Source organism: Tauraco erythrolophus, chromosome 1 (genome assembly GCF_009769465.1).
Source record: "Tauraco erythrolophus isolate bTauEry1 chromosome 1, bTauEry1.pri, whole genome shotgun sequence".
NCBI classification, from domain to species: domain Eukaryota; kingdom Metazoa; phylum Chordata; class Aves; order Musophagiformes; family Musophagidae; genus Tauraco; species Tauraco erythrolophus.
Window position 1 is genome coordinate 121,926,528 of NC_141465.1, and position 14,055 is coordinate 121,940,582.

Here is a 14,055-nt window from a genome sequence, read left to right on the forward strand (position 1 = left end):
CGTCTGTCAGCTCTCTGTCACCAATGTGAGAAGCACTTTTTCCATCACAGTTGCCAGTTGAAGGGTAAAAGAGGAAAGAAACTGGTTGCAGTCCTAGAAGGAAAAAATGGAGCTATAGGGAAAATTACTGTGCCGCTGACAAGCCTCTGTCTCTGGTTAAGTTCACGATAGTTTATAAAAACAAACATAGATATTACAAACACTGTCACCAAAGTCAAGATTAGCTTCAGATGTCTCGTGTGTGCTATGGGTAATTTTTCTAACATTTCACAGATCTCACTTCATTTTATTTGGGAAACGTACTCCCAAGGTATTTAAGACCCATCAGAGACGATACTGCATTTGCTCTGTTTTTAATGACTCCAAAATTTGCAAGACTTTTCATCAAGCTTCTTGATGCAAATTAGTTTCACAACTTCCATGAGTGATAAGGTCATCCCTGAAAAATCATGACTTTAAGGAGATGCCTATAAACTTCAACTGGCGCAATGATGTGAAACAACAAATCAAAGCATTTTAGCATTTTTTTTCTAAATCACTTCATTTGTGACTTTGAAAAATACGTAAGTTAGAAGCTTATTTTTAATAGCTTTTTAAGACGAAATTTATGTTCCCATAAAACAAGTACTCTTAAAAATCCCATTCTTGCACCCCAAGGGAAGAAACTGGATTTTTATCATTCCTTTCCAAAATTATATTCAAACCTAGCAATTCAGGTGGCTAGAAAGGTGCAAATTGTAATAATTACCAATTCAGATAAAACAATAACAATTGTGTCTACTTTTACAGCAGTCCCTCTGACAGAGATCTGTGAGGATGCAGCTATGGTTTATCAGATTTTTTCCTAACTCTGAATTAATTTTCGTTCTTCAAATATTAATACATTCCACTCATTGCAGATTGTAGTATAACTAATGCTAAATGAAATGTGTTTACTCCCCAGCCAAAGAAGCTATAAAACTGCAAATCAAATTTTAAAAAAAGTTGCCATGTTGAAAAACGTAAAGCAGCTGAGTTGCGTCTATTCATTCCTCAGCTTTTCTAGCAGGTGACTGATATTGCCAGATGATGACATTTTTACGTACCTTTTGGACCGCCACATACCGTGGAGCTGACTTTATCTGAATCTATCAGATACTGCCATCCCTCACGCTTCTGAAAAGTAACTGAAGTGTTTTTGTGTCACATTTTGACCCGCTGTTGATGATTTGTTATTGCTGAGGCTTTTACGGCATCTTCTTAAAGGCATGCTTTGACTTTGGACTCATCCTGTGCTGAGCAGGTTGGTGCTGCTGTGACTGCTGAGCAAGGAGCTACTTGTGCAAGGAGCTCCTGTAAATGCAATGAGCTGTGCAAAGATAAAGAGAGATTTGGCAAGACCAGACCCAAGACTTGGTGGCTGTGCCTATGCTAGTAAATTAAATGTGACAGGGAGCTTATCTGGGCACTGAGGCCGGTTCAGGAATGGCTTGCCCCTATTCAAGTAGTTTTCCTCCCAAAGTAGGGTTGCTGCAAGCTATTATCCCTGGACCATTCCAGGATGTAAGAGTTTATTGATAGAAGATGTGGTAGTGCAGTACCCGGAAACGTTAACACACACTTGGGATTTCTGATTCAGACCCAGGCTGTGGGTCGTTCTCCTGCAGAGCCTGCGTCTTCTCAGTGCAAAAGCAGCAGCAGCACCAAGGTGAGTGTAAAGATGAGAATTAAGATGGGAAGGGAGGAAGTTCAGCCCCTAGAGCCAGCTCTGCCCTGATTACCATATGCAGAAAACAAAGCCAGATGCCATCAGTGCTAAATGGTGAGTACTTTACATAGCTATGTTCAAAGTGTAGCTCACCAGAAACTAATTTCCAGAGACATATCTACATATGATAAGAAAAGCTGTGAAGATGTTTTCTTTTAGGCTGTTGACTAAAACCCAAAGATTTCTGTTTCAGGCTTGAATTGGTGTTTTCAACATCAAGTGAACGAGAAACTCAAACCAAAAAAAGGGAGAAGTAAATAATGAAAAATGAGAGTTTTAAATAAATCTACTTTGAGTTTTATTCTAAATTGAAAAATTGCCTCACGAATGAGAAAGTTTATGGTTTAAGAGTCACAGAACTTGTTTATCTTCCTGAGCTAAAAATTGATTGTGGCAGATGGCAGCAATGTGCTCTTGCAGCCCAAAAAGCCAACTGTATCCTGGGCTGCATCAAAAGGAGCGTGGCCAGCAGGTCGAGGGAGGTGATTCTGCCCCTCTACTCTGCTCTCGTGAGACCCCACCTGGAATACTGAATTCAGCTCTGGGGACCCCAACAGAAGAAAGACATGGACCTGTTGGAGCGGCTCCAGAGAAGGGCCATGAAGATGATCTGAGGGCTGGAGCACCTATCCTCAGCACCTCTCTCACAGGCTAAGAGAGTTGGGGTTGTTCAGCCTGGAGAAGAGAAAGCTCCGGGGAGACCTTCTAAGCTGGAGAGGGACTTTTTGAAAGGGCATGTAGTGATAAGACAAGGGGCAATGGATTTAAACTGAAAGAGGGTAGATTTAGATTGGTTCTAAGGAAGAAGTTCTTCACTGTTAAGAGTGGTCAGGCACTGGAAGAGGTTACTCCAAGAAGTCGTGAGTGCCTCATCCCTGGAAGTGTTCAAGGCCAGCTTAGATGAGGCTTTGGGCAACCTGATGTAGTGGACAGTGTTCCTGCTGATGACGGGAGGGTTGGAACTAGATGATCTTGAAGGTCCCTTCCAATCCAAACTTCCTTTGGGACAGGAAAAAGCCATAGGCGTGAAGCTTAAAGAAAGTTTAAAAGTTTTGTGTAAAAATGAAGTTATAATAAAATCTTTGCAATCTCTGCCACCAAGTGGTGATTCAGCAACGTACCATAGATGTTCTGTCCTGTTACTGTTACAGATAAGCAGATTTATTGAAGTTACACACTTCGGATTTAACCTGCCAACTTTCAAGGTGTAGTCTGTAGCTAATGTACATTATTCTGTTCAAAAAAATGCAGTGCTGACACATCAAAGTTAAGATAAAGATGTTACAGTGTGTCTGCTTTTACAGGCTTGCAGTGTCTCGCTTAACTCATTTCACCACATATTACCAATTTTGGTATTTCAAGTGAAAATCAAGTTTTAGTTAATCATTGGGTTAACTTTTGAAGTGAACCAGTGTAACAAATTTGAAACTGGTGACCAGCATGACAGATTACATTTATAATACACAATATAATACATAATAAATATTTTAAAATATGTAATAAAATTAAATGCATTTGTATATTATATGTAAACTGATAAGTAACAGGATCATGAATGGTATCACAGCTGCAGAAAAAGTCAGTGATCCAGAAGGGCTGAGACACCAGCCACACAGCTGGAGCCCAAGCTCACACCCTAGAGCAGATTTGGCCAGGGTGACTTTCCTCTGCCACTGCAGAGGAAGCATACTCTTCCTCTTATTCTACTAATTATTTCAAAAAATTGTGTACTAGGAAACCAGGAGCTGAAAAAGCAGATTTTTTTTCTCTTTTAATCTAGCCATAAAGATGAGGCCCAAGAGAGTATTATTAGTTCTAAAATCCTGAAAGACATAGTGATTACACAGTCGTGTAAACTCACTAACCACTATTTTTTATTATAAATCAAGTACATAGTTTAAGTTAAAATGTTTAGATAAACTTATGTTTTCTAATATATGTTCAAAACATTTAAGGTAGCTTTATTCAATAAAAAGCAACAATAACTTGCCCTTTTTATACATCTTTAGTTCAATTTTCATCCAAATTCAGGTTCATATGTTAGAAAGAAATATTAATTATTTCTATATCTATTTATATATTACTATATATTTCCTATCATTATTTTTCCCCAGTCAAATAAATATAGTCTGGACAGAGATACAATGTTTTTGAAAGTATATGTATATAGATACTGTGAATCTTTCTAAAGAACAAAAAGAAATTCCAATTCAGCGTAAACTTTATATTAATTACAAATTAATATATTGTACCAATAAGTGTAATCTTTTCTTCAAGAAAAAATATCAAAGTACAAACCTGTCTAGTAGAAGATGTCCCTGCCCATGGCAGAGGGGTTAGACTACATTATTTTTAAAGGTCCCTTCCAATCCAAACCATTCTATGATTCTATGAAACACTACACTAAATCTAAAAATATTTAAATTATTCCCTGTTGCAGATTCATGAAGATTTATTTGCTTTACTGTTAATGTGAAAATAAAGTTATTTGGAATTGTAGAAAAATAGAAGACTTAAGGAGCAAGTCTCACTGGAAGTACAACACAATCCTGCAGGGTCTCAGACACTGCAATGATAGCCCCGTGTTTTAAAACAGTAAAAATTTTATTGGACCATGTATAATTACAGAGATCTGACTTTTTAGTGACAGTCTCACTTATTCCTCATCCAAATCAATCATCATTACTATTTCACTTTTTTTTTTAATTTATTACACCATTCATTGAATTGGCCCCATTATCATAAATGATAAAGTAGTATCATTCATTTCGTTTTGACATTTGCTGTTCACTCTTACTGCAGCTTAGTCATCCAGCTTGTCTCAGTTCAGATTTTGTGATGCTTTAGTCCTTCCCAAAGGTGTACATCAGTAATGAAGCCTGCAAATTGTGTTCTTGGTGTTTCATCACGGAGTGATGCCCTTTCCTTTCAGCACATGTAGTAAAAAGATGCAACTCAGAAATGCCAGCTAGTAATTTTGTGGTCCCTGGCATCAACTGCATAACCAATTACATTCAGTCATTAGTGCAAGTGAGGGGAGAAGCAAACTCCTTGTGTATTTTGTGGCAGTGGAGGTCACATTAGTTACAGGCAAGTGCTATGAAAGACAGGAAGGGGGCAATGCTGCCACATCTCCTTGCTTGGCTGCTCCCACACCCTGCTCTGACTCTCCCTCATCCATTGCCTACAAAGCTGTGCCACACCTTCCTCCTGACTTGGATCCCCCTCCTGGGCACCTGAAGTGTGATGGAAAGCCCACGGGGAGGTGACTGCTCTGCTCTGATCCCTTGGAAGTGTTAGAGCAGGTGAGAGGTGGAGTAAAGGGAGAAGACCTCCCAGTTCTCACTTTACTACATCGCAGTCTGGAAGGGTTTGTTTCAATTCTTGTGATGAAATTCTGCACAGGTACTTCTTCACTCTGAGGGTGGTGAGGCACTGGAACAGGTTGCCCGGAGGAACTATGGATGCCCCATCCCTGGAAGTGTTCGAGGCCAGGTTGGATGAGGCTTTGAGCAACCTGGTATAGTGGAGGGTTTCCTTGCCCATGGCAGGGGGGTTGGAACTAGATGATCTTTGAGGTCTCTTCTAACCCAAACCATTTTATGATTCTATGACTTTACCACAGTAGTTTAATACTCCCCAAACTGAGCTTAACAGTTAACGTTCTGTCATGTGATATATGCATGAGGTAATTTAACCATATCGTTCTTCTATTTATTTTGTATTATAAATAATGGTTCTATTTCAGCTTGGTCAAAGGAAGCAATCAAGTATAAGAAGCTCAGATGAAATCCACTTAAATAGTTTAAACAATCCTCCAAGGCAATACCAGGTAAAAAACAGTTTATTTTTAAACAAAATCAAGAAGTAGTAGAACTGGCAGACTGACAGCATAAGGACAGTTTTGAATTTATATTAAACAACATGAATCAAGAATAGATCCACAGACCTTGTATATATCAGAAATAAATGCAATTATTTGGGTATTTGCAGTACAATCTGAAAGTGCTTTTCTCTCCTTTGTTCCTTTAGTGCTACCCTTATAGTTCAATATTTTGAAGTGCCTGAAAAATGTTTTTAATCTTAGAGACAGGTTGAATCCTCAACTGTACAGTGCAAATTAAGAAAACCAAAATGAAATCCAAAATCTTCCCGTTCCATCTGCTGAAGCAGCTCAGCTCATTGTGCCTCAAGCACTGCAAGTATCTTTCAGCGTCTATGCTGTCAGTACAGTCTGTTTATTCTTGGCCTCCTAAACAGCTGCAGTGTGCCTTTGGGCAGTTAGGCATAAAGAGACCCAGCACAGTCCACATAAAGCTCAGCTGTTCTGGTCCAGAGGGTACTCCTTTCCTTCCTGTAATACTACAAAGCTGGTGGAAAGGAGCAAGCAAGAGCTGCGTGGGCAATGGAACGAGGCCATCTGAATGCAAAAGGGTATAGAAAACAAGTATACCTTTTTTAACCATAAGACAGAAGAAAGGCTATCTCTGCTCCACTCTGACATTATACAGTGTCTGCACAAGTCTGTTCCAAAACATCCCTGACTTCTTCACAGCCAATTTCACTGTGATGCAGTGATAGATATTTAGATTACAAATTTATCCCATAAACATGAGGATGTGTGGCTTTGTATTTGAAAGATTCTTGGATTATTAGAATAAATAGTACAGCTGCTGACCTTGCAAGCATGACTGTAGTGATGGTCTGGAACTGCTAATCTGGGATGATTCACCTCACAACCACCTCTGGTCAGGTCTGTTACTGTAGAGACAGAAGCAGACGCATAAACCTATGTATATTTTCTGTCTTGTAGTGAAAACCAAGAATTATTGTGTTGTCATGGGTTACACCATATGAAAATATTAAACCCAAAGATAGAAAGATAGGTCCTCAAAGTTAATTAGATATCTTTTTATTATTCAAGTAATTTGAACTAATGAGAGAATCAGAGGTGGAATTCATTTTTCCTGGAAAGGTAAAATTTATGTCTAAATTTGCTGGCCTAGGTTCCCCTTATTATTAGCAGAGAGAGTAGTTGTTCTAACAGTGTAATTTATTTGATCAGTTTTAGTTGTCTGAGGTGAACTGTGCTCTCAGGTTTGCTTTTTCTGTCCATAGAGGGAATTAAAGGTGACGGCCACAGATATGTGTATTTACACTACAAAATACTTGTATTTGATTAAATAAGTCCCAGCTGAGATGCTTAAATGACTCTTAAAATTGTGGGTCCCATTTTCTCTAAGCTTCACATGGGAAAAGATAACTTATCAAATATAATCTAAAATAGATTAAAATAAACTGATGGCAAAACGGTTTAGTAATTAGCACTGCTAATCAGGGTCATTATCATTTTCTGGTAGCGATAAAAGCTAGATAGTTTCACCAACATGGAGATCCAAGCAGCAACTGTATTAATCATTGTCATGGACTCCAGTAGTAGGCTAAGCTTCATGAATGATAACATTCATAAGATGTGTTTGTTTTTCTAACTTTCATGTACATATATGTGCAGAATCATAAAGTTTAAATATCTACTGTAGATGAAAGCAGAGATTTTTACATTGTATTCCTGAATGCAATAGAAGATATCAGAACTCGTATTTTGAAATGTCATAGCAATACCATAAAGTCCAACTAAGAAAACTCTTTTTTTTTCTTTCTTTCTTCTCTGCAGAAAATAATGAAGCGTCTCATTAAAAGATACGTCCTGAAAGCTCAGATAGATAAGGAAAGTGATGAAGTCAATGAAGGTGAGTATGTTGATGAATTGTATGTTTGTCTCTAATCAGAGAATCAAAACAAACTAATTAAAGTGGTTACATATGCCACTTGAAAAAGATGTTTCCAAAATACTTAATCCACTTGACATGTTTACAAGTGCAAGATGTAAAATTAACATGAAGTTGAAGTTAAGGAAGAGATATGGCTTTCTGTCTCTGCTCTTGCATCAGAAACTATCACTGATCTGATGACTTCTGGTGAAAAGCATTGCTACTTCTAGTAATGCTCGTGCATTTCCCATGGTGACGCTGCATTTAATGCAGCAGCTGGTTTGGGGCAGTCCCATATGAATTCTCCTTTGTATGGATGTGTTCTTATTGGGGATTCATATATGGGGATACACATGCTTCATCCTTTTTTTGGTGTGATTTATTAGCTGGAAACAGCTAGTGAATGCACCTCACAGAAGTGTTCTTGTCTGTTTGCACCCCTCTGATGCTGGAAAGACACTTAGTGCAGCAGGAAAAGTAGAGGGCTGCTCTCTTTTGGGCAGTGAGAGGCCTTGCTGCTGGCCAGGAGGACTCAGGCACCTCCAATCTGCGTGATCTGCAGAGAAGGACCTGAGGGTGTTGGTTGACAGCCAGCTGAATATGAGCCAGCAGTGTGCCCAGGAGGCCAAGAAGGCCAATAGCATTCTGGCTTGGATCAGCAATAGCGTGGCCAGCAGAACTAGGGAAGTGACTGTCGCCCTGTACTAGGCACTGGTGAGGCTGCACCTCAAATAGTGTGTTCAGTTTGGGGCTCCTCACTACAAGAAGGACATTGAGGTGCTGGAGCATGTCCAAAGAAAAGCAACGAAGCTGGTGAATGGTCTAGAGCACAAGTATTCTGAGGAGCAGCTGAGGAAACTGGGGTTGTTTAGCCTGGAGAAAAGGAGGCTGAAAGGAGACCTTATAGCTCTCCACAACTACTTGAAAAGAGGTGGTAGGGAGATGGATGTCAGTCTCTTCTACCAGGTAGTAAGTGATAGGACAAGAGCAAATGGCCTCTAGTTGCACCAGGGGAGATTTAAATTGAATATTAGGAAATATTTCTTCACCAAAAAGGTTATCAAGCATTGGAACAGGCTACCCAGGAAGTGGTTGAGTCACCATCCCTGGAGGTAATCAAAAGATGTGTAGATGTGGCACTTAGTGGCATAGTTTAGTGGTGCAGTTGATAGTGCTAGGTTAATGGTTGGACTCATGATCTGAAAGGTCTTTTCCAACCTGAATGAGTCTATTATCTCTCTTACAGCAGAACAGCAGCTGCCATCTAACGGGCCATTTGAGTATTGTGAACTGATGTGATCTATCACACTTTTACCTTTAGATTTGTTTGATTCCTGAACTAGATCTTCATGTCCCTTTCACCGACGTGCAGCAGAACATCTCCTTTTTCTATTTAAACAAAGAAATCCAGAGAAAACCCATGATATCTGTGAGAAATTTGGATATGCTGTTTTTTTCCTTTGTTTCTTAATATTGTGATCTTCTAACATCTGTTACAGGTGAACTGAAGGAAATTAAACAGGACATCTCAAGTCTCCGGTATGAACTCCTTGAGGAAAAATCTCAAAATTCCGAAGATCTGGCAGAACTTATAAGGAAACTTGGGGAAAAACTGTCAATTGACTCTAAGGAAGAAGAAAGCAAGAGATAACCTAGTTGTTTAAGAAATGCAACAGAACGTTAACAATTCACTTAAAGCCATATTTCTGTTTTTGTCAAGTCTATCTCACATTCCTCCAACAAATTCAGAAATTAAATAATTTCAGTTCTTTATTGAAAAACCACAGTGGCAAATCCTCTGGATCTACAGTAGGGAGGAGATACCACTTGAGTAAAGATACTTGTTTATTCTTTGCCTGCTGAAGAAGAGTTGATTTGAGATCATTTTAATATTCAATTTACCTCTTTTAGAATTCCAGTGGAATCTTGATAAGGCTAGTCATGAAAGATTAAAAGCATAAATTTAAACTTTTCCTACGTTAACTGGTTATTTTTGCAAATTTCCTTTTGTAGACATTCTTACATATATTTTAGTGACACAAAAGAGGAAAATTCCAGGTGTTTACGTGTTTATATCAAAAGCTATTTAATTTTTCAAGCATTCCCAACTAGCAAAAAAAAACCCCAAACACTAACTGCCTTTCTTAAAAATGTGCGAGATGTTCAAGTAATTTATTTGAACATTTCCATGAAGAGGTAGATATCAGAATACTCAGAGCACCGTGTTATACTTTTCCCTACTTATCCCTGTCACTACTGAACTATCCTGAAAAATACCTAGATTCCTATAGGAGTTAGTGCATTAAGAAAGAAATATGTTTCACCAAGTTTATTGAAAAGCAATTGCCGAGGCCTGAAGAAAACTTCTTTAATCCAAAATAATTAGTTCTTGAAGTTCTAATGTGTTCCAGAATTCCCAAGCTCTCCAGTTTTTATGTCTTGTACTAAAACTCCCAAACTGTGGGGTAGGGTTTTGAATGTAAAATTGCTAACATGTTTATTTAAGTTGGAAGATACTAAAATGTTCTCTCCCTGGATGCCGGGAATGTCATGTGTTGAGGACCACATGTTTCCCCACAGTTAAACTTGTTTAAATCATTGATTTTTGTTCAGATCTTTCCTTAGCAAACAAAAACATGCTGTTCCAAAAGTTCATGAAATCTCATCTTCTTTGGATTTGCATCCATTGTCCCTTTTTCCACTGGAGAAAGCTCAGCTCCTGTGCTGTGTTCCCTAGGACTCCTTCAGTGAAGAATCTTCACTCCATGTCATCAGCAGAAGCCTCCCAATGCTTCCACCCTGCCCACTGCAATGCTTCTATGTCTCCTTCTGTTAAACTGGAGAAGAGGTAGCCCATGGTGTGTCTGACTGGTAATTGTGTGACTGGCCAGCTAATACGTCCCTGCAGGACAGTCAGCTGGTCCCTGTGTCTCCAGATAGATACAGGCTAAACTTCATCTAATTTTTCCCTCAGTTAACACAGTAATTTGGGTTTCTCTGTTCTGACAGTCGCCAATTCTGGGACTGTTAGAAGCATATATTACGTTGAGGGTCTCTTCTCCTCTTTAAGCTTGGTTGGAATTAGTGAAAGGGCTGTGAAAAATTCTAACAGGAACATCAAGATGTGTAACACACCCATAAAAGCCTTGGATGCTTAGGAAACAAGGCTGAATAAGCTTGTCAGTAATTGCTTTTAAATTAGCCTTGTGAAGCTTATTTATTGCGGAATGTATCAGAATGTTTCCACCTCTCCCTTTTAGGCTGGACGTTATTTTTTAATGAGTTTAGATTCATTTCTAGCTGGATTTACTGATAGTCCTTTTTTTAAAAATTGTTAGTGAAATCACTGTGTATTTTCAGGGAAAAAAGAGTGTATTAGAATGGGTTTTGAAATCATGTGGAGACAGGTGGAGGAGAGAGGCTGTGTCCTGCCTGGAAAGCCGTGGAAGGAGGAGGTTGGGCTGCCCCGAGGGTGTTTGCCGTGGTTTGGGGGAACTGCTCACCTTCTGCTTGACCCATTAGTTTAGTCACAAATGGAGCATGTGGGACAATCCGTGTCCTGTGGGCCTCAGGTGTAATGAACTCAGGGTTTAGTAACTTTTAAGGCTTCTTCCTCTGAGGGAGGAGAAGGAAAGTGAGTTTTTCAAAGGTAGTAGAGCAGTTTGTATTAAAAACCACAGCGTGCTGGCCTGAAAAACCATGAGCTACAGAATAGCCAATTCCGTAAGTCGCCTTTGATCATGAAAAAGCGTTACCTCACAACCTGCAGAATTTCCTGCGATGATCAATAGGGGATGCTGCAGACTTGGAGATGACCCAACAGCTAGTTTTTGGCAGAAACACCCCGTCAGCCATGGCTGTGGAAAATAAATCAGTTGGGGTGATCTCGAGCTGACTTCACAGCCTTTCTGCTCCTGGATGGTTGTGCCCATCTCCCTTGGCCAGGACTGGCCGCTGGTTTTGAGTTCCCACTTGAGTATTTTGGTCCTGGTTTTCTGAAGCCGTGAGCACTTAGTGCAGCTCTGTTGAATGACCGCATTAGAGGCCACACTGCTCAAAGTACATCTTCCACCCTTGATGAGCTCTTTGGAAAATCTGTTAGTCAGAACTTGAGGTAACAAGGACGGTCAAAGTTCTCTTTCAGCAATCAAAAGTCTTTGGTTTTGGTCATTGTAATGTACAATTTAGATCTGTGGTCTAGTGCTAGATGATGGTAAAATCTTTGATCTCCATAAACCTAATGTAAGGAAATCCATAAACACAGTTTAAGATCCAGGCACTTTCAAAGTGAAGATTTTTATTACAGAGGTAAAATGGACACTGTGAATTTGTTTAAGCCCAAATTTTAACTTACCTTAAAACTATAAGATCGTAATGTATATATTGTATTTCATGAAGAAAATATATATGGATTTTTTTAATTCAATGAAGATATTTTATATGTCGTTATTACTCATGGAACAATTTGTTAAATATATTTGAAGAGGTCTATTGCCAAATGTAGTGTGACAAGCAATGTAGTATTTAAAACGAGCACAATACCAAATATATTATTCTGATAAAAAAATTAAATATTGCAGACTCAAAATACTTTTGTCATGCATTGTATGAACGTGTTGGTCCTTCACTGGGAGCCTTTGGCTGCTCTTGTTTGGAAGACAGCAGCAAGACATATATGGTTGAATACTTTAATCTGCTAGCAACACTAGAACAAAGAAAAGTTTCACAGAAGAAACAAAGGTCTTTTCATACTTGATTAGACTCAAAGTCAAGTATGTGTCTGCTGTGGCTAACTGTGACTGATGCTAGATGTTTCAGAACATCTGTAGTCAGTAACATAATTTACATCCTACATAGTTCCTTCTGGTTTCTAATAAGGAAAGATTGACACAACTTTGATGAGGAAGTGTTTCCAGATTTTTTTGTGAATTATTAAGATAACAAGATAGTCTTGCTCAATTGTTTCTTTAAATCTTGTTAATTTTTTGAGTTCAGCAGTTCACAGTTTCTGCAGCAGTGGCTTTGACATCTAAAGCAGACCTACTATGAAGAAATATTGACTTTGATCATTTTTCCCCCTGAATTAAGCTTATTCTTAAAATTGAATTATGAGAATATTGAATTCTTAAGCTTGAGTTATGAGACATGGTGAGTATAATCTGTCATCTCTTAGACATTCTCCTCTCTGTTCATACACACGTATTTCACTAAGAAATATAGAAGGGCTTAAAAAGATCTCAGCAGAAGAAAATGCAGCAAGAAAATTCCCAAATCAACAAAGCTTTGCCCAAGGGTTTCTCTCAGAATTCTAGATGAAACCAAATCATGCCTAGCTGTTGGGAAACAGCCTTATACATTGTGGAGGACTGCAGATATTAGGGAGTTATACTGCAATGCAAGCTTAAGGTACTCAAGATTTACAGTAACAGTATCCTGAATAAAAGCTATGGGGTTTCGCATATAAATTCAGATATTCCAGGTTAAAATCTGCTGTATTTCACCCTATTTTAGAGCACTGCCAAGTCAAACCAATGAATCCTACTGGTTTTAGAAGTAAGATCTACAAGTTCATCTGATTTTAGATGTCAGCCATGAAGACTTCTGCATCTGAGCTCATCTGGGCTTGCTTTATATTCAGTGGATAGAAATGGTCAAAGGCATGATTTTGTTTCATCTTAAGGTAGGCAAGTATTCCAGGTGAGTCATATAGTAGAAGTGACCATTTCTCTCCAATTACACTAAAGAAGCCACTGTAGCTGTGACCAATTCTTATAAAGAAGTAGAAGAATTCCCAGCTTAGCAGAAGTGAGCACTGCAGCACACTGCAGAGCCGTGAACCATCACAAATGCTCATCTGCTTGGAAGCGCTTGAACTGATGAGGCCACTCATTGAAAGGGGCAGGATCTAACCTGCCTCCAGAAGAATCCAGCCCATCCCCCAGGGACGATGAACGAGTATGGTTCTTCTTTACTCTGCAGCAATACTACATTTTTTCCTATTTCATTAATGTAACTGTGGGTAGGCATAAATGGAAATACCGGTTAACTGCATCTACCCCAGACATGAGAAAAACTGTAACTTAACTGTGCACATGGCAACTAAGTTCTTGTTGATGAACCAGGAGCTTTATGCTAAAAAGAAGTTCATATCCTGTGTTTTAGTACATTGTGGCGAGCATATATTTTCAATATTATGTCTTTAAAGTTTACAATATACAGTTTGATCTTGGCAGTACTTCAGCTTTAGCAGCTGTATCAAGTAATTTACTAAGAACATGTTCTTACGACTGCAGTGTTCCAAAGTGCAGTTTGGTCCAATGAAATCTTGCGTTTGCCTCTCAGAGATTTCTCTCAAGCTTGAAATTTGTAGCTGAGTATTATAATTAATACATTATAGACCACATAATGTGCAACTCTGCTCATTTGCAGAACAGTAGAAATTGTCCTTATGTTGAAAACTGCTTATTTTTCGTGTAAATATTTAATGCCTTTTTTAATTCATTAGAAAATGCCTGGTGTGAATAATACTTCTTGTTT

General features: G+C 38.7%; 1 protein-coding gene across 3 annotated transcripts in view; it reads left to right on the plus strand.

The window, feature by feature from the left end:
- Window positions 1–9,169, plus strand: part of TRPC6 (transient receptor potential cation channel subfamily C member 6) — a 114,931-nt gene extending 105,762 nt beyond the window's left edge. For 2 of the 3 annotated variants that reach the window (XM_086613846.1, XM_086613862.1), the window contains 5 exons: window positions 4,188–4,219; window positions 4,832–4,841; window positions 5,496–5,579; window positions 7,422–7,497; window positions 9,018–9,169. In XM_086613846.1, coding sequence (XP_086469972.1) covers window positions 4,188–4,219; window positions 4,832–4,841; window positions 5,496–5,579; window positions 7,422–7,497; window positions 9,018–9,169 — 354 coding nt within the window. The remainder of the gene's footprint in view (window positions 1–4,187; window positions 4,220–4,831; window positions 4,842–5,495; window positions 5,580–7,421; window positions 7,498–9,017) is intronic. The other variant, XM_086613854.1, reaches the window with a different exon arrangement.
- Window positions 9,170–14,055: the final 4,886 nt, after the last annotated feature.